At 43.5% G+C, this 21,692-nt stretch overlaps 1 protein-coding gene across 3 annotated transcripts in view; it reads right to left on the minus strand.

Annotated features, from left to right (window-relative positions):
- Positions 1-120: 120 nt before the first annotated feature.
- Positions 121-21,692, minus strand: part of ccdc120b (coiled-coil domain containing 120b) — a 41,372-nt gene continuing 19,800 nt past the window's right edge. Inside the window, exons 2-13 of one of the 3 annotated variants that reach the window (XM_035777340.2) lie at positions 19,162-19,250; positions 18,368-18,500; positions 13,992-14,156; positions 13,802-13,904; positions 12,971-13,089; positions 11,096-11,200; positions 10,881-11,001; positions 8,238-8,297; positions 6,451-6,601; positions 4,078-4,179; positions 2,697-3,713; positions 121-2,577 (exon numbers count right to left, since the gene is read on the minus strand). In XM_035777340.2, coding sequence (XP_035633233.1) covers positions 2,481-2,577; positions 2,697-3,713; positions 4,078-4,179; positions 6,451-6,601; positions 8,238-8,297; positions 10,881-11,001; positions 11,096-11,200; positions 12,971-13,089; positions 13,802-13,850 — 1,821 coding nt within the window. In that variant the 5' untranslated portion in view covers positions 13,851-13,904; positions 13,992-14,156; positions 18,368-18,500; positions 19,162-19,250 and the 3' untranslated portion in view covers positions 121-2,480. Of the gene's footprint in view, positions 2,578-2,696; positions 3,714-4,077; positions 4,180-6,450; positions 6,602-8,237; positions 8,298-10,880; positions 11,002-11,095; positions 11,201-12,970; positions 13,090-13,801; positions 13,908-13,991; positions 14,157-18,367; positions 18,501-19,161; positions 19,251-21,692 lie in introns of all 3 variants that reach the window. The other 2 variants (XM_035777338.2, XM_035777339.2) reach the window with 2 other exon arrangements.

Below are 21,692 nucleotides of genomic sequence, written 5' to 3' on the forward strand. Positions count from 1 at the left end.
TGAAATGACCTATGATATATATATATATATTATTTTGAGGCAAATCACTCACAGTAATTACTGTAAATACATGAACATCAATATAGTTTTTTAAATGATTCCAGTCCAAGATTTACCATGATGATACTTTATTTAAAATATATCAATGAATGTACCCCATCCTCCTCAAACATAAACTGTACAGTATTTCTCACCCCTTTGAAATATGGACAGAGGATGAAAAAAATATCAGGAGAAAAACAGATAGGGATTTCAGTCAATATGTCACAAACAATTCCAGTCAATCAACATAACTCATTCTTCAAAAAGCTACAACTAATACACTTGTAAATGTTAGTTAACACCACACTTCTCTGGCTGGTGCTGAATGGGTTTTATGACAGTTTATGACAGTTGTATAATGTATTTCACAAATAGATACAAAATGTTATAAGTTCATAAATATACAATATATATTCTGGATAAATTTCCTTCGAGCAAAATGTATATTCATTTATGTTTTACAGACATAAGTACATCACCTGAAAAATACATTTACGACCCCCAATGCACAGCAGTTTGGTCATCAGTTTCAGGTTTAGACTAGCTTCAAGAAATTCACACACAAACTATTGAATGTGAAAATGCCAACATTTAAAACCAATATAACATTCCATTAAAGGTACTTGAGATAAAAGGAATAGCTTTACCTGTAAAACATGTCAATAGATGAAGCCATGACATTAATCAGTTAAAATGAAAGATCATTATTAGCTACTCATACATTTCTTTCCAGAGGTATTCATTTCCTACCATTCAGGTTGTTAGTGATGCCCTTTTATAACGGTATAATCATGAACCTAAGATACACAAGAACAAACAAGCACATGTCATGGGAAGCTTATAAAAGAGCTGTTCTTGAATTGCGGTGGTATATGGGAATGGCATTAATTACTTAAAATAATTTTAGCATTATGATAACATTGTGCCACCAATAGGAGTAGCGTATTACATGATACAATGGAAACGTAATCTCATACTACCACATTTATGAGTTCTGACATAAGGCCTGCTCATGCCAACAGTCCCATCCCCTAGCCATGTTCTAGTTAGACCCCTTTTCATTTCTCCACATTAAGTTGACATCAGTTTATAAAGGAATTTAGAATCAAATCTAGCTTATTATCATGATACATACAGATCCAAATATGTGGTTTATTGTTGATAATGTTGTTACAATCTTATAAATACATAATATTATACACGACATCACTCTGATCGTGAATGTCCAAATGGGCCACAAAACTTCCACCTTGACGTAGACTTGAACATGGTAACACTTTTCTTATTTGCTCAAAATTCATACGCTGTCAAGCATTTTCTGGTTTTAGTGTGTTCTCTCTTGGGGACAATTTCCCCATCCCACTAATGCAATTGGTTAAGGCTTTTGAAGTTCATAAAGTGCCCTGAAGGAAAACATGCTACGCAACTGAATGAATAGAAATTAATAGAAAGTTCATTAAACGACTGTCATAGACCTCTAAAAGTCCTCAGGTTTTTATCTGAACTTGGCTATTATGTCCTTTCACCAGCTGGACTCTTAGGAAATGCAGAAAAAAACAGCTTGCATGAAACAACAATTTGGCAACAACAGGAATTTCTTTCATTTGTTGATTGAAGACCAAGCTTTGAAAGGATTTGTGTTCGCTTGAAAGACATGAGAAATAGCAAGCACAGTTGAAATGCGTATGTTTGATGGACAGATGAAGAGATAAGACATATATATTAATGTTTACAAACAGGTTCATTTACACGTTCACTGGTGTGTATAAATACTTTTTAGTTGATATGAGTTCATTATATATTTTTGTAAATCACAGACACTAAATTACCTCTTTTATATAACTATTCTTTATATCTCAGAAGATACAACATAGTAATTTAGAATACATATACTTTATTCTGTAAAAAAAATGATATATTGGGAGATTTGTTAGGTTAAACAACGAGGATGTTTGTTACATGTGGCTTGGGTCTGACCAACGATAGAATACAATACAGTAGCTACAGAATAACAATATATTCTGTGACTCCTGGGACAGCTCCAGTGCAAATCCATTTCTTGCTTTGCGATCTAGGGGTCAAAAGTTGGTGGGCTCATTTTCAACAGAGGGCATTCAGAACGGCTTTACAGTCTTTTTCTGCTGTGGTTGTAATGTTGTTGTTTTTAGCTTGTGAGGTCACCTTATATCAGCTCCTTTTACTGCCTGCCCGCCTTAGCTTGTGAGGTCACCTTATATCAGCTCCTTTTACTGCCTGCCTGCCTGCCTGCCTGCCTGCCTGCCTGCCTGCCTGCCTGCCTGCCTGCCTGCCTGCCTGCCTGCCTGCCTGCCTGCCTGCCTGCCTGTCTGCCTGTCTGCCTGTCTGCCTGTCTGCCTGTCTGTCTGCCTGTCTGCCTGTCTGTCTGTGCACGTATGTGTTTGAATATATATTCAGCTACATCAGACCAAAGTGCCAGGGTCAGCACTAGGCTCCTTTGTTGTCATGTCTTGCATCTGAGGATGAATGGGCTCTTGATAGAGTGAGAACTCCATTGACCTGCCATAGAGAGGGCACAAATCATTACAGTACTCAGCAAACAAACATGATCAAAAGTACTCTAATGTGCACCTGTGTGAATGTTACCAACAATCATTCCTAAGTAGAGAAATACTCACCTTCCATGCAGTGGGTGGCCATGGAAGCTGGCTGACTGAGACATCTGGGACCTATGGAGTGGATCGCCTTGTATAGACTGAGCCTGGTGCACCAAAGGGTGGGGGTATGAGAGACGGGAGACCCCTGCATCATGCCCCTTCGATGTAGTGGTAGGGTAGCCGAGGGCGTTCCTCAGATACCAGTCTCTGAGACCCTCCAGCGCCAAGGCTTTATGCAGACTCCTCGTCGAGTCCTCAGGGGTGGGGAGAGAGAACTGGGGAGGCCTGCGATTGAATGATGGGCCGGACAGCTCAGTTTGGAAGGGGTGCAGGTTGGGAATGGAGGAGGTAGTGGAGCTTGGGGCAGGGTGGGGAGACTCATAGGCAGAGAGCAGGATGGCGTCCTGCTGCAGGGGGATGAAGGGTCCGCAGGACTTGGTCCGGGTGACTTTGACTCTGCGAGGCTCTGCCTGGGAGCTATGGATCACTCTGGGACTGTAGGAAGGAGTAGCGCTGGGAAGATGCACCTGGGAGTGGGAGAAGCCATTGGCGGGAGGAGGCACTGCAGCAGTGGACGATCGAGGAGAGGAAATGTCCTGCCAGATTCTACCTGTTGATTGGTACAGCTGGTGTTGCACTTGCATCCTCTGTTGCTTTCCCCAGATGTAATCCATTAGGAGCTCGTTGTAACCCCCTCCTTCTGCTGCTTCTACTCTCCCACCCATGGACAGCCGCAGGTTGGCCTGCTCCTGTCTCTCAGGACTGCCCAGGTGGATGTGCCTCAGCTTGCCGTCAGTGAGGGCCTCAGAACTTTTGTAAGGCCCTCCTCTGGGGGGCATCCCATTCCTGGGGGCTGGGTCCTCGGGGAGACTGGAGCGGTCAAGCAGGGCCTCAGAACTGTTGCTCCGCCGGGCACAGGAGCTGTAAGGGCAGCCTCTGCGCTCCGAGGAGGAGCCTTCCTGGGCCAGGGGCTCCATATGTGGTACATCCAGGCTGCCAGACCACTGCTTTAGTGAAATCCCACCAGAGTCATCTGATCTGAAAGAGCGATAGAGAGCAATGAGCATTTGATGGGCTTATTGTGATAGTGTGTTTACATTATGACAATAACCTATCTTTACATTTAGATTTTCAAATTATTGAATTTGTCATATCAAAGCTATGAATACAAAAATAAGTTTTAAAAAAGAGCATGAAATAAGTCAATATGACACTAAGCACCTGACTTCTCATCTTGGGAGCCTTGACTGGCATCTTGAGAGCCATCACTGGCATGTACTGTAGCCGAATTACCTGCTGCACTCATTGGTCATTCGGTCAGCCTCTCTGTCATCATAGTGGGTGAGTAACAGTGGGATGTGCTGCATTAAGCAGAAGCACTGGACCAGAGGAGGAATATTACCTGACATGAACACTGATTGGGGCGGTTCGGGCGAGGAGGGGGGTAGCAGGAACACTTCTGCCTTCAACATTAGATGCACTCCTTGGTAGAGAATGACTAGGGCTAGGGAAAAACATCAGAACATAGCATTAGACACAAAAAGAAGGAGTGCTTTACACATATATACAGTGTCACGCCGCTCCTCTGCAGTGCAGGGGTGGTTTCTCCTGCAGGCAGAGGAGGGTCGTTAGTGATTGGAGTCACCTGGGCTCTAAGTATTTAAACTGTCACTAATCACTTCTCTTTCTCAAGCTCCTCCAGGTATGAACCTGTTTTGTGTGTTCCTTTGTAGTTTTGCATAGTTTTCACTCAGTCATTCACACACACAGATTCACGCATCCATGCACTTTACATACACCTTACATTATGATACTTCCACACATCATTCATTTTTCTTAGTTTAAAGTTAATAGTTTTGTTTACAATAAAGAACATTTTTTAATTGGCCTATACCAGTTGTTCGCGTCACCTCATTTTTGCCACAGGCTATGATCCGGCCTATGACAAGTCTTGGACAAAAGTTTTGAGAATGAGACAAATATTAATTTTTCACAAAGTCTGCTGCCTCAGTGTCTTTAGATATTTTTGTCGGAATACTGAAGTATAATTACAAGCATTTCTGTCACGCCCTGACCATAGAGAGCTGTTTATTCTCTATGTTGGTTAGGTCAGGGTGTGATTAAGGGTGGGTTATCTAGGGGAATTATATACCTATGTTGGCCTGATTATGGTTCCCAATCAGAGGCAGCTGTTTATTGTTAATATATGCCATTTAGCAGACGCTTTTATCCAAAGCGACTTACAGTCATGTGTGCATACATTCTACGTATGGGTGGTCCCAGGGATCGAACCCACTACCCTGGCGTTACAAGCGCCATGCTCTACCAACTGAGCTACAGAAGGACCATTGTTGTCTCTGATTGGGTATCATATTTAGGTAGCCATTTTCCCCATTGTGATTTGTGGGATCTTGACTATGTTTGTGTGTAGTTGCTTTCTGCACTGTATGTAGTGTCACGTTTCGTTTATTCGCTTTATTCTTTTGTGGTTTAAGTTCTCTTCCAAATAAAAGGATGGAAACATACCACGCTGCATCTTGGTCCACTCCTTATAATGATCGTGACAATTTCATAAGTGTCAAAGGCTTTTATTGACAATTACATGAAGTTGATGCAAATAGTCAATATTTGCAGTGTTCGCCCTTCTTTTTCAAGACCTCTGCAAACCGCCCTGGCATGCAGTCAATTAACTTCTGGGCCACATCCTGACTGATGTCAGCCCATTCTTGCATAATCAATGCTTGGAGTTTGTCAGAATTAGTGGGTTTTTGTTTGTCCACCCGCCTCTTGAGGATTGACCACAAGTTCTCAATGGGATTAAGGTCTGGGGAGTTTCTTGGCCATGGACCCAAAATATCTATGTTTTGTTCCCCGAGCCACTTAGTTATCACTTTTGCCTTATGGCAAGGTGCTCCATCATGCTGGAAAAGGCATTGTTTGTCACAACTGTTCTTGGATGGTTGGGAGAAGTTGCTCTCGGAGGATGTGTTGGTACCAGTCTTGATTCATGGCTGTGTTCTTAGACAAAATTGTGGGTGAGCCCACTCCCTTGGCTGAGAAGCAACCCCACATATGAATGGTCTCAGGATGCTTTACTGTTGGCATGACACACTGGTGGTGCCCCGATCCCGCAGCTGAATCAACTTTAGGAGACGGTCCTGGTGCTTGCTGGACTTTCTTGGGCGCCCTGAAGCCTTCACATAAATGGTTGATTTAGGTGCAATCTTACTGGCAGCAATATCCTTGCCTGTGAAGCCCTTTTTGTGCAAAGCAATGATGACGGCACGTGTTTCCTTGCAGGTAACCATGGTTGACAGAGGAAGAACAATGATTCCAAGCACCACTCTCCTTTTGAAGCTTCCAGTCTGTTATTCAAACTCAATCAGCATGACAGAGTGATCTCCAGCCTTGTCCTCATCAACACTCACACCTGTGTTAACGAGAGAATCACTGACATGATATCAGCTGGTCCTTTTGTGGCAGGGCTGAAATGCAGTGGAAATGTTTTTGGGGGATTCAGTTCATTTGCATGGCAAAGAGGGAATTTGCAAGTTATCTGATCACTCTTAATAACATTCTGGAGTATATGCAAATTGCCATCATACAAACTGAGGCAGCAGACTTTGTGAAAATTAATATTTGTGTCATTCTCAAAACATTTGGCCACGACTGACACACACACACACACACACACACACACACACACACACACACACACACACACACACACACACACACACACACACACACACACACACACACACAGTGACATTACCTGATAGAGCTGGTCACAGAGTTACGGCGTGTTCTCATTTCATAGTATATCTCTACTGGGGACAGTTTCCTACAGACCTGGTGGTCTGGGCTGCCCAGACGGGGCTGGGACATGGAGCGGTGGTCTTCTGCCACACTGGGAGAGGACTCCTCTGAGGGAGGGAGAATATGGGGTTTGGTCTTAACTCGTCACTAACTCACAATTGACACGCAATTACAGTAAACAGGTCATTCTCTTTCATGAACATAATCAGGCAGCAGCCGTGTAACTCCGAATTTGACGATGAGAAATGTGATTCTTCGCCCCTCTCATTTTCACGATCTGTCATCCAGTAACTGATTTATAAACTGAATGTGAAGAGCACCAAATAATACAATCTCTTTTTCTGTGGCATCACAGTATAATGTAATGATACTAACTCTGCCTAGACATTTTGAGAATATTTTTCACAACTGATATACAGTTGAAGTCGGAAGTTTACATACACCACAGCCAAATACATTTAAACTCAGTTTTTCACAATTCCTGACATTTAATCAGAGTAAAAATTTCCTGTTTTAGGTCAGTTAGGATCACCACTTTATTTTAAGAATGTGAAATGTCAGAATAATAGTAGAGTGATTTATTTATTTCTTCACATTCCCAGTGGGTCAAGTTTACATACACTCAATTAGTATTTGGTAGCATTGCGTTTAAATTGTTTGACTTTGGTCAAACGTTTTCTGGTAGCCTTCCACAAGCTTCCCACAATAAGTTGGATGAATTTTGGCCCATTCCTTCTTACAGAGCTGGTGTAACCGAGTCAGGTTTGTAGGTCTCCTTGCTCGCACATGCTTTTCAGTTCTGCCCACATATTTTCCATGGGACTGAGGTCAGGGCTTGTGATGGCCACTCCAATATCTGGACTTTGTTGTCCTTAAGCCCTTTTGACACAAATTTGGAAGTATTCTTGGGGTCATTGTCCATTTGGAAGACCCATTTGCGACCAAGCTTTAACTTCCTGACTGATGTCTTGAGATACTTCAATATATCCACATAATTTTCCTCCCTCGTGATGCCATCTATTTTGTGAAGTGCACCAGTCCCTCCTGCAGTAAAGCACCCCCACAACATGAGGCTGCCACCCCCTTGCTTCACGGTTGGGATGGTGTTCTTTCACTTGCAAGCCTCCCCCTTTTCTCTCCAAACATAACAATGGTCATTATGGCCAAACAGTTATATTTTTGTTTCATCAGACCAGAGGACATTTCTCCATGTGCAGCTGCAAACCATAGTCTGGATTTTTTTATGGCAGTTTTGGAGCAGTGGCTTCTTCCTTGCTAAGCGGCCTTTCAGGTTATGTCGATATAGGACTTTTGTACCTGTTTCCTCCAGCATCTTCACAAGGTCCTTTGTGGTTGTTCTGGGATTGATTTGCACATTTCGCACCAAAGTATGTTCATCTCTAGGAGACAGAACGCATCTCCTTCCTGAGCGGTATGACGGCTGCGTGGTCTACATGGTGTTTATACTTGCGTACTATTGTTTGTACAGCTAAACGCGGTACCTTCAGGCGTTTGGAAATAAATGTCCAAAGTAGATGTCCTAACCGACTTGCCCAAACTATAGTTTGTGAACAAGACATTTGTAGAGTGGTTGAAAATCGAGTTTAGAGTAATTAAATCTATGTAAACTTCCGACTTCAACTGTATTTGTGGAACAAACAAAGATAACTGTTCAATGATTTTACAGACCAGCTTTAACAGATTCAGTTGTTATTATTGCATTTGCAGCTCTGGCTGACTCACCATTGTCATGGAACGTTGAATCTGACATGGAGCTAGTACTCTCCGACATCACTGTGTCCTCTGGAAGATAAACAAACACAACCTGTCATCACAGGCAACAACAACCGCCTAAATATGTTTTATTGTCACATATACTGGATAGGTACAGTGAAATGTGTTTTACACAGTACAACACAGGCAGGAAGTGGAGACATTGAGGAATACACCACATCAGTCACTGGCTTTATCAACGTCGTCCCCACAGTGACCGTATGTACATACCCCAACCAAAAGCCATGGATTACAGGCAACATTCACACTGAGCTAAAGAGTAGAGCTGCCCCTTTCAAGGTGCGGGACTCTAACCCGGAAGCTTACAAGAAATCCCGCTATGCCTTGCGACAAACCATCAAGCAGGCAAAGCGTCAATACAGGGCTAAGATTGAATCATACTACACCGGCTCTGACGCTCGTCGAATGTGGCAGGGCTTGCAAACTATTAGACTACAAAGGGAAGCACAGCCGCGAGCTTCCCAGTGACGCGAGCCTATCAGACGAGCTAAATCATTTCTATGCTCGCTTCGAGGCAAGCAACACTGAGGCATGCATGCGAGCATCAGCTGTTCCGGACGACTGTGTGATCACGCTCTCTGTAGCCAACGTGAGTAAGACCTTTAAACAGGTCAACATACACAAGGCTGTGGGGCCAGAGGGATTACCAGGACGTGTACTCCGGGCATGTGCTGACCAACTGGCAGGTGTCTTCACTGACATTTTCAGCATGTCCCTGATTAAGTCTGTAATACCAACATGCTTCAAGCAGACCACCATAGTCCCTGTGCCCAAGAACACTAAGACAACCTGTCTAAATGACTACAGACCCATAGCACTCACATCCGTAGCCATGAAGTGCTTTGAAAGGTTGGTAATGGCTCGCATCAACACCATTATCCCAGAAACCCTAGACCCACTCCAATTTGCATACCGCCCAAACAGATCCACAGATGATGCAATCTCTATTGCACTCCACACTGCCCTTTCCCACCTGGACAAAAGGAACACCTATGTGAGAATGCTGTTCATTGACGACAGCTCAGCGTTCAACACCATAGTACCCTCAAAGCTCATCACCAAGCTTCGGATCCTAGAACTAAACACCTCCCTCTGCAACTGGATCCTGGACTTCCTGACAGGCCGCCCCCAGGTGGTGAGGGTAGGTAGCAACACATCTGCCACGCTGATCCTCAACACTGGAGCTCCCCAGGGCGGCGTGCCCAGTCCTCTCCTGTACTCCCTGTTCACCCACGACTGCATGGCCAGGCACATCTCCAACACCATCATTAAGTTTGCTGACAACACAACAGTGGTAGGCCTGATCACCGACAATGACGAGACAGCCTATAGGGAGGAGCTCAGAGACCTGACCGGGTGGTGCCAGAATAACAACCTATCCCTCAACGTAACCAAGACTGAGGAGATGATTGTGGACTACAGGAAAAGGAGCACCGAGCACGCCCCCATTCTCATCGACGGGGCTGTAGTGGAGCAGGTTGAGAGCTTCAAATTCCTTGGTGTCCACATCAACAACAAACTAGATTGGTCCAAACACACCAAGACAGTCGTGAAGAGGGCACGACAAAGCCTATTCCCCCTCAGGAAACTAAAAAGATTTGGCATAGGTCCTGAGATCCTCAAAAGTTTCTACAGCTGCAACATCGAAAGCATCCTGACCGGTTGCATCACTGCCTGGTACGGAAATTGCTCGGCCTCCGACCGCAAGGCACTTCAGAGGGTAGTGCGTACGGCCCAGTACATCACTGGGGCAAAGCTGCCTGCCATCCAGGACCTCTACACCAGGCGGTGTCAGAGGAAGGCCCTAAAAATGGTCAAAGACCCCAGCCATAGACTGTTCTCTCTACTATCACATAGCGAGCGGTACCGGAGTGCCAAGTCTAGGACAAAAAGGCTTCTCAACAGTTTTTTCCCCCAAGCCATAAGACTCCTGAACAGCTAACCAAATGGTTACCCGGACTATTTGCATTCTGTGCCACCCCAACCCCTCTTTTACGCTGCTGCTACTCTCTGTTTATCTTATGCATAGTCACTTTAACTTTACATTCAGGTACATACTACCTAAATGGGCCGACCAACCAGTGCTCCCGCACATTGGCTAACCGGGCTATCTGCATTATGTCCCACCACCTGCCAACCCCTCTTTTTATGCTTCTGCTACTCTTTGTTCATCATATATGCATAATCACTTTAACGATACCTACATGTACATACTACCCCAATAAGCCTGACTAACAGGTGTCTGTATGTAGCTTATGTAGTTTTATTTCTTTACCTACACACACACACACACACACCTCTTTTCCCCGGCACCATAGGTTAGAGCCTGTAAGTAAGCATTTCACTGTAAGGTACCTGTTGTATTCGGCGCACGTGACAAATAAACTTTGATTTGATTTGAGACCAAATACACAGGCCATCACAGCATCGGAAAGGAGAGGAAACTGCCTCATATAAAAGTTCTATCCTATGTGTGGTGAGAGGTTGTTCAGACTTTTCTCTGTGGATATCATGGTACTGTAACATTGTGCAATATCTTTGTGTAGCTGTTAATACATCTTGGAACTCTTGCTGTATGCAGCACTACCTTACCTGTGTGACATCCCCGGTGGACGGTCCTCCTGCTGTTGGGGACATTCCTGTCTGACTCTGAGTGTCTGTACAGAGCCCCACTGAAGAGTGTTTTCATCTGCCTTCGCTGACCTGACTCATCCTGCACAAAGCAATAACTTAGTCAGTGATGTGTTGTATTAAAAGACATATAGGTCCTCTGTGACCAGTGTCATAGTCTCTGAATGTTCTCTGACCTCTCCCTTGGTGTTGTAATGTGCCAGTCCAGCCCTGCGCTGTACAACAGGAGATCTCTCTCCTGTCTCCAGGGGAAAAGCATGTGGGACCATCCCGGTCAGCTCCTGCAGATATTTTCAGACTTATTTTACCACTATTTTCATACGGCCAATGCCAAGTCAAATGTCATACTGTCTGTTATTAAATATATCAAACAGCAATAGGAACAAACGTAATAAACATTTGTATCATACACAGGCTGGAGACTAACAGTGTATATTAAAATGAGCTAGAACTAATGCTACTGTGATCATATGAACATTGGTCAAGAATAGTATCATTTGAATGGTAGTGCATCAAACCACCACATCTAATGCACTAAACAGTATATAGAGAGCATTTCCATGCATGAATAATCTTAGTCTGGAGAGAAGCTGAGACACATCTGTGTTGAATTCTAAACCAAAAATCAGGGGAAATGTGTGAAACAGCTGTGAGTGAAAAGCTGGATTTGGTGCCTGGTAAAGTATTTTGGTTTCTGTCTCTGGAGAAATCAGGCTAACATTCATATGCTTTCGCTTCATATTCGTGACTGACACTGCACTGCAAGGGGGAAACTTTAAAGGGTGACTGCACTTCCTGATTTTACCTTGGGTTTATTAAGAAAGGCTCACGGCCATGACTGAATTAGAACGTGAGTTGGTTTAGTTTTTTTATTTAACATTTATTTAAACTAGGCAAGTCAGTTAAGAACAAATTCTTATTTACAATGAGGCTACCCCAGCCAAATCTGGTCCAATTGTGTGCGCCACCATATAGGACTCCCAATCATGGCGGGATGTGATGCAGCCTGAATTTGAACCAGGGACTGCAGTGACGCCTCCTGCACTGAGATGCAGTGCCTTAGACTGCTGCGCCACTCGGGAGCCTAGGTGTGTGTTTTGATGTGGGTGTCTCGTGTGTGTTTGCAGGTGGGAAGAGTTAGCCAATTAATTTAGGCAATTAGCCTTCGCGGCTGGTGTACAACTGTGGCAAAGTTGGTTTACCTTTGGATAGCCTCCGGGGCTCGTTAGGAGCTGTCAATAAATTACACATTGTAAATGAGACAATTATTTTGTTGCTCACCTTTTAGTTCTCATTAAATGCTTTCAATATTTGTATCCATTTCTACAATTTATCATTGGTTTGAGATTTTTAAGTAATTGAAATTTGGAACCATTGGAATTTTAACATGTTGTTCCATGTACATTGTGTAATTTGCAGATGGTCCCTAACTAGTCCTATAGGGATTTCCAAAGTCAACCCAAATGTACCACAGCATTACAATTGGGTCACGAACAGCTGCACTCCGAAACACTGATTACTTGTGTGCTGCCAGCTGTGGGCATGTGGACATTGTGATGCAATTACGACCACAAGTCTCACAAAACTCTGTTTTTGACGAGAATGACTGACCAAAATTATCCTATTTACACTTTGTCAATTTTGACAGTACAATAAATGTTTCTGACTCACTTCAATGTCACTTAGGCTGTTTTCTAAACAAGAAGTTGCTTTTTAAGGGCAGTTGCTCTTTAAACTTTGCTTTGTAACAACAAGTTGCCAAAAATGGTTTTTTCATCTGTGCAGCCAAACTCATTGAGCCGGATTTATTATTTCAGGTGGTTAAGGTTTACAGGGGTTGAGAGCTTATCTGTATTGAGTCAGAAACAGAAAACAAACCTAACGTTGGTTCTTGCTTTCCATTAATCTGATAAAGCACACGTCTCGCTAGCATGGCTTGTGTATGGAGCCATTCCCTCTAACGTGCTTTGAGCCCTACAATAGTTAAAAGGTAGGGGAGAGGGACTGACCTGAGACCTACAATAGTTAAAAGGTAAGAGAGAGGAACTGACCGCCTCCAGGAGACACACTTGTCTCAGCTCTCCCATTCGGCTGCTGAGGATGTCCTCCAGGATTTGCTTTCTCTCCTGTAGTGTGGAGATGCGCTCAGCTTGCAGCTTGCTGTCCTGATCTACACACCAACAAACATGTCAACATGTTCAGTTAAGACAACAATTATACAATTACTATGTAACAGCAATGGTGTTACTAAGTACCTAATGGTGTTACTAAGTACCTAATATCAGAAACCCAGAACTAAAATATTGCATACTTGTGCCATATGCTCAATTAAGTTCTGGGGGCAGAGGTGTTGACAATCAAGCTTCATTTATATAGCTGATTTCAGACATATATGTAACACAATGCACTTAACCCCACCCACCTCACCCCCCCCGGCAGGTAGCCTAGTGGTTAGAGTGTTGGACTGGTAGCAAGATCGAATCCCCGAGCTGACAAGGTAAAAATCTGTTGTTCTGCCCCTGAACAAGGCAGTTAAACCCACTGTCCCCAGGCCGTCATATACAATAATAATTTGTTCTTAACTGACTTGCCTAGTTAGATAAAGGTAAAACATTTTATTTTAAATAACTAGCCCCCCCCAGAAACAAAACCATGAAAATAAAAACATAATTATGTTTAGAGGATAGAAAAAACAACAATTACAAAAACTGAAATACTAAAAAAGCACCCTAACGATAAGTAAAGTTAGAAAAGTGTGTTTTAATATCCCTTTTAAATATGTCGACAGTTTCGGCCCCCCTCAGGTTCTTTGGCAGGCTTTTCCAGAGGCTGGTGGCATAGTTACTAAAGACTGCATCTCTTTGTGAAGGTGTAAAACTCACCTGGAGACCGCACACCCATGGATGTGATGAGACGCCCTTTAACCTCCATGTGGTCTGATTCGTGAGGCCTTGCTTCTCAAACCTCAGCCAATCAAAACCTCACCTACTGAGAGAGTGCACTGTGGTTACCTAATAGAAATGGGACAAATAATTTCGCATAGAGAACAGGTTGGCTTAAATATTCAAATACCTTGCAACTTCAAGCATATGTTCTCCAGGTGTCTGGTTAGCCATCTATTTTTGTTAAGCCATTAAGAAATGTAGGTCTTCCACTGGTTCCCAAAAGTAAAGTGATCCCAGCCACCACCAGTGGGGGGAGCCACTATGCCTCTCTTCAAGTGTCTAATGTTAAATTCTGTAACAGAAAGAGACAGAGCATTTACATTTTCAGTAATGTGACGAAACACAAATAGGCCTACAGTTAACACAGAACGTGACAGACTATCAGACCTAGCCTGTCTATGTCCATTGTATGTGCATTATTGAAAAAGTATGCTTTTTGGAATTTGTATGGCTTCACGTTAACAGGTTCTTTCAAAGGTTTTCTTAAGCACGGCTGTGCTGCTGTCGTAGGGACGAGGAGGAGCCGATCTGCCTGTCTGACTGACAATCTATACTAAACAAAAATATAAATTTAACACTCATCAAAAGATTTTACTCAAAATAAATTCATTAGGCCTTAATCTATGGATTTCACATTGTCATGACGTTGGCCTGGGGGTAGGTTTATGAATACCTCTTCCCCCCTTTTTCCTATCTCTACCCTACTGATGTTACATTTGCAAAACCCTTGATTAACATAGAGAATATGGGAACATCAGAATGTGGGGGGAAATTAACTACATTCTGGTAATCCGACCAATTGAACATATGCAGTGGTACTTAATGAATATGATGTCAGTTCGGTTGTCATCTGAGACATTCTCATCAATGATAAGATGACAAACTCTACAGTGGAAAGTCTACACATCAGAGTTATCGGATTCATATGGAATTGTTGTTCAATTTAAACGTTTGAATATGAAATTATTTGTGATGGGATGAAATGTGATTTTAGCTTCTAAAATTTGAGATTTGGGTTTTCATAACATAGGGCTCTGCTCAATCAGTGGCCTGTTCCTGTGAAGGGACATGGGCTATAAAACTTTTCAAACACGCCCTCCTCTCCCTTCCTATATAAAGCCTTGAAGACAATGTAACCTCCTGTTCCGAGGACGACGGTCCGATGTCAGAATGGTTCAGATAATCCAAATGGGCGGTAATTTAGAATGCATAACATACTGTATTTACGATAGCACAACTTCGCCCTTTGTTCCTCAGTCTTCCCGCTCTTTCACTCAAACCCAGACCCTTTTCTTTTGTGTAACAAGCTGTCATATCTGTTCCACCCGCTAGGGATGTTTTCCTTTATGACGTCATTTGTAATTAAGTTATGATTTAATTATGTGTATGTGTAATTCTGTGTGATTAGTTAGGTATTTAGTAAATAAATAATTAAACCCAATTGTTTTATTGCTGATTCAACTTGTTAGCCAGGGTTCATGCAGATAACCAAGAATGTACAACTTTCAGATGAGACTGAATTAAGATGATGATTAATATTGACTGCTATTGATGTAAAATATTACTAGGTCTTTAAGAGTTTATTCGGGAGATAACAGCTCTATAAATATTATTTTGTGGTGCCCCGACTCTCTAGTTAATTACATTTACATGATTAGCTCAATCAGGTAATATTAATTACGGCGAAATTATTTTATAGAATAGCATGTCATATCACTTAATCCGGCATAGCCAAAGACACAACATTATGCTTGGTAATACAGATATGCATCTGTTGGTCACAGATACCTCACAGATACCATCAGAAAATCAGTCAGTATCTGTTGTGACCACCATTTGCCTCATGCAGTGCGACACATCTCCTTCGCATAGAGTTGATCACTGATGATTGTTGCCTGTGGAATGTTGTTCCACTCCTCTTCAAAGGCTTTACAAAGTTGCTGGATACTGGGGGGGAAGTGGAACACGCTGTCGTACATGTCGATCCAGAGCATCCCAAACGTGCTCAATGGGAGACATTTCTGGTGTGTATGCAGGCCATGGAGGAACTGGGATATTCTCAGCTTCCAGGAATTGTGTACAGATCCCTGCGACATGGGGCTGTGCATTATCAAGATGAAACATGAGGTGATGAGGGCGGATGAATGGCACGACAATGGGTCTCAGGATCTCGTCATGGTATCTCTGTGCATTCAAATTCCCATTGATAAAACGCAATTGTGTTCATTTTCCGTAGCTTATGCCTGCCCATACCATAACCCCACCATGGGGCACTCTATTCACAACGTTGACATCAACAAACTGATCGCCCACACGACGCCACACACGCTGTCGGCCATTTGCCCGCTTCAGTTGAATCCGGGATTCATCTGTGAAGAGCACACTTCTCCAGCATGTCAGTGGCCATCGAAGGAGAGCATTCGCCCACTGAAGTTGGTTATGACACCAAACTGCAGTCAGGTCAAGACCCTGGTGAGGACAAAGAGCACAAAGATGAGTTTCCCTGAGACGGTTTCTGACCGTTTGTGCAGAAATTCTTCGGTTGTGCAAGCCCACACTTTCAGCATCTGTCCGGGTGGCTGTTCTCAGACGATCCAGCAGGTGAAGAAACCAGATGTGGAGGTCCTGGGCTGGCGTGGTGGTCTGCGGTTGTGAGGCCGGTTGGACGTACTGCCAAATTCTCTAAGACGACGTGGGAGGCAGCTTAAGGTAGAGAAAATCGCATTAAATTATCTGGCAACAGCTCTGGTTGACATTCCTGCAGTCAGCATGCCAATTGCACGCTCCCTCAAAACTTGGAGACATCTGTGGCATTGTGTTGTGTGAGAAAACTGCACATTTTAGAGGGGCCTTTTATTGTCCCCAGCACAAGGTGCACCTGTGTAAAGATCATGCTGTCTAATCAGATTCTTGATATACCACACCTGTCAGATGGATGATCTTGGCAAAGGAGAAATGCTCACTAACATGGATGTGAACTAATTTGTGCACAACATTTGGGAGAAATAAGCTTTTTGTGAAATTTTCTGCGATCTTTTATTTCAGCTTGTGAAACATGGGACCAACATTTTACATGTTGCGTTCATATTTTGAGAGCGAAACAGCATAAATAATGTATGGAGAAGAAAAGATGGAGAGGAACCTAAACCACGTGTGTGTTTAATGTCTCAATTGTAACACAAAAAAAAGAATGAACCAAAAGTAACAGCAATGACCTTGCCCTGAAAGTAAGACAAATCATACTGTGTTTATACACAGTTGTACACATTCACTGAAGACAGCAGGGACCCAACATTTTATATTATGACAGCATTCTCCACACAGTGGCTCCAAAACTTGTTTGTGTTGTGAGGCGAGCCTTTGGGATTTTCTTGTAACTCACCAAATAAACAAAAACAATATTTTTTGGTCAGAAACCCAGGAACATGGCTCACAAGTTGGTCCTGATGAATCATTTTGGAAAAGATGTTGAAGGGGGGTTAACAGAGATACACTACATGATCAAAAGTGTCCTCGTCAAACATCTCATTGCAAAATCATGGGCATTCATATGGAGTCACTCCAGAGAACGTGTTTCCACTGCTCCAGAGTCCAATGGTGGCAAGCTTTACACCACTCCAGTCGATGCTTGGCATTGCGCATGGTGATCTTAGGCTTGTGTGCAGTTTCTAGGCCATTGAAACCCATTTCATGAAGCTCCCAACAAACAGTTCTTGTGCAGACGTTGCTTCCAGATGCAGTTTGGAACTTGGTAGTGAGTGTTGTATCCGAGGACAAACTATTTTTACGCACTACGCGCTTCAGCAGTCAGCCTACCACCTTGCAGCTCAGCCGTTGTTGCTCCTAAACGTTTTTACTTCACAATAATAGCGCTTAAAGTTGACCGGGGCAGCTCTAGCAGGGCAGACATTTGACTAACTGACTTGTTGGAAAGGTGGCGTCCTATGACAGTGCTAAGTTGAAAGTTACTGAGCTCTTAAGGCCATTATTCTGCCAATGTTTGTCTATGGAGACTACATGGCTGTGTGCTCAATTGTATACACCTGTCAGCAATGGGTGTGGTTTAAATAGCTTAATCCACTATTTGAAGAGGTGTCCACACACTTTTGTATATATAGTTTACCTCACACATTTCACATGGGTTCCAGTCATGGAATTGAGGCGGTCCTGTTTGCTCATACTAGTGTGAAGTTCCCCCTGTGTGACCTCCTATTGAGAGACACAGAGGGGCCTCTTAAACAAACAACTGTCACAGTAAAGAGTCACTGTGTATTGACACTGACAGCCCATCACATGAATCCACTCCATTCTTATTCATTTAACTTAATCTTCACTGAAGAGGACATTGTTATTGACCAAAGGGAGGTGGTTTACCAAAATTTTACCTACATTTTTAACAATGTGCCATTCAACAGTCTAAAAAAACATGGTGATAAGGAGCAAGACAGAGATTGAGAGGAAAAATGGAGAGACAGACAGGCAGACAGGAACAGTTGGGTTTACCAGCAGGAACAGCTGGGTTTACCAACAGGGACAGCTGGGTTTACCAACAGGGACAGCTGGGTGTCCTCTTGGAGGGAAGTGGCGAGTTGATGCCTGGAGCCATAAGGTAGGCACGGCATCTAGGATTGTTTTCCTTAACACAAACCAATCAATACACCAAGCACAGCAAGCAGTGTGAGTAGCTAGATCTCAACATTCCACAATCAGTTTAGAATGTTTATAAATAATCAAGATAAATTCATAAGTAATCAAGGGAAACATGGCATGAGAGGGGTGAGGACCGGGGGTGTCTGGTAAAACACAACTCCTATGGTGTGAGTCAGAGGTAACTACTGACACATCAGGATGGCAGATGTGTTCTGAGAACACACATTTTTTCACAGGTACAGTGACTCAGCACTAAAATCGCATTCCTGAGTGAATCCTACGGGAAATAAATTAGTTTTAGAGGAAAATCCACACTCAGTAAGACCAAATTTGATGAGAGACAGATCATAGACACAACAGGGATTAACTAGATGAAATGGACACCTGGGAGTTTTAACGATATGATAAGGCTATAGGAAGGGTTGGGGAGTAACTGATTACATGTAATCTGATTACCAAAAAACAAAATGTTTTCAGTCATGATTGATACAACGATGGCGCCGGAAGGGGGGGCTGCCGTCTTATCGGCTCCAACCAACCATGCTATTCTTCGTAACTCGTTCGTAACTTGTTTTGTACATAATGTTGCTGCTACTGTCTCTTATGACCGAAAAGAGTTTCTGGACATCAGAACTGCAATTGCTCACCTCAAGCTGGACGAAGAGTTCTTCAATGAGTCAGACGGGAGGGATAAACTACTACAGACACCCGACCAGGCCCAGATCCCCGTGATTCGCTGGAGAAGGAAACAGAGATTTAATGGAAAAAGATCAGGGTGCCTTGCAAGGATCAGGTGACGAGTGGCTAATCTGCCCTTGCCTTCCGTCCTGCTAGCTAATGTTCAATCGCTGGAAAATAAATGGGACAAGCTGAAAGCACATATATCCTTCCAACAGGACATTAAAAACTGTAATATATGATGTTTCACCAAGTTGTGACTGAACGACGACATTAAGAACATACAGCTGGTGGGTTATACATTCCATCGGCAGGACAGAACAGCAGCCTCTTGTAAGACACGGGGCGGGGGCCTATGCATATATGTGAACAACAGCTGGTGCACGATATCTAAGGAAGACTCAAGGTTTTGCTCACCAGAGGTAGAGTTTCTCATGATAAGCTGTAGACCATACCATCTACCTATAGAGTTTTCATCTGTATTTTTCGTCGCTGTCCACCACAGACAGATGCAGGCACTAAAACCGTGCTCAATGAGCTGTATACCGCCATAAGCAAACAAGAAAACGCTCATCCAGAGGCACCGCTCCTAGTGGCCGGGGACTTTAATGCAGGGAAACTTAAATCAGTTTTACCTCATTTCTATCAGCATGTTAAATATGCAACCACAGGAAAATAAATTCTAGACAACCTTTACTCCACACACAGAGACGCGTACAAAGCTCTCCCTCAACCTCCATTTTTGGAAAATCATAATTATATCCTCCTGATTCCTGCTTACAAGCAAAAATTAAAGCAGGAAGCACCAGTGACTTGGTCTATAAAAAAAGTGATAAGATGAAGGCAGATGCTAAACTACAGGACTGCTTTTCTAGCACAGACTGGAATATGTTCCGGGATTCTTCCAATGGCATTGAGAAGTACACCACATCAGTCCCTGGCTTTATAAATAAGTGCATCGAGGACATTGTCCGAACAATGACTGTACGTACATACCCCAACCAGAAGCCATGGATTACAGGCAACATTCACACTGAGCTAAAGGGTAGAGCTGCCGCTTTCAAGGAGCGGGACTCTAACCCGGAAGCTTATAAGAAATCCCGCTATGCCCTCCGACGAACCATCAAACAGGCAATGCGTCAATACAGGACTAAGATCAAATCATACTACACCGGCTCCAACGCTCATCGAATGTGGAAGGGCTTCCAAACTATTACAGACAACAAAGGGAAGCAAAGCCGAGAACTGCCCAGTGACACGAGCCTACCGGATGAGCTAAATAACTTATATGCTCGCTTCGAGGCAAGTAACACTGAAACATGCATGAGAGTATCAGCTGTTCCGGACAACCGTGTGATCACGCTCTCCGCAGCCAATGTGAGTGAGTAAGACCTTCAAACAGGTCAACATTCACACAGCTGCAGGGCCAGACAAATTACCAGGACGTGTACTCCGAGCATGCGCTGACCAACTTGCAAGTGTCTTCACTGATTTTTTCAACCTCTCCCTGTCTGAGTCTGTAATACCAACATGTTTCAAGCAGACCACCATAGTGTTGACTGCAGCTCAGCGTTCAACACCATAGTGCCCCCCCACTAAGCTAAGGACCCTGGGACTAAACACCTCCCTGGACTGGATCCTGGACTTCCTGACAGGCCGCCCCAGGTGGTAAGGGTAGGTAGCAACACATCAGCCACGCTGATCCTCAAAAAGGGGGCCCCTCAGGAGTGCGTGCTCAGCCCCCTCCTGTACTCCCTGTTCACTCATGACTGCACGGTCAAGCACGACTCCAACACTATCATTCAATTTGCTGATGACACAAAAGTGGTAGGACTGATCACCGACAACAATGAGACAGCCTATAGGGAGGAGGTCAGAGACCTGACCGTGTGGTGCAAGGACAACAACCTCTCCCTCAACGTGATCAAGACAAAGGAAATTATTGTGGACTACAGGAAAAGGAGGACCGAGCACGCCCCCATTTGCATCGACAGGGCTGTAGTGGAGCAGGTTGATGTGGACGCCAAGTTCCTTGGCATTCATATCCCAACAAACTAACATGGTCCAAGCACACCAAGACAGCCGTGAAGAGGGCACGACAAAACCTATTCTCCCTCAGGAGGAAATATTTTTAGCTTTTTTAATTTGTTTTATTTCACCTTTATTTAACCAGCTAGGCCAGTTGAGAACTAGTTCTCATTTACAACTGTGACCTGGCCAAGATAAAGCAAAGTAGTGCAACAAAACCAACAACACAGAGTTACACATGGGATAAACAAATGTACAGTCAATAACACAATAGAAAAAGTCTATATACAGTGTTTGCAAATGGTGTGAGGTGATAAGGCAACAAAGGCCATAGTGGCGAAGTAATTACAATTTAGCAAATTAACACTGGAGTGATAGATGTGCAGATGATGATGTGCAAGTAGAAATACTGGTGTGCAAAATAGCAAAAAAATAAATAAAAACAATATGGGGATGAGGTGGGTGGATTGGA

Source organism: Oncorhynchus keta, chromosome 10, assembly GCF_023373465.1.
Source record: "Oncorhynchus keta strain PuntledgeMale-10-30-2019 chromosome 10, Oket_V2, whole genome shotgun sequence".
NCBI lineage: Eukaryota > Metazoa > Chordata > Actinopteri > Salmoniformes > Salmonidae > Oncorhynchus > Oncorhynchus keta.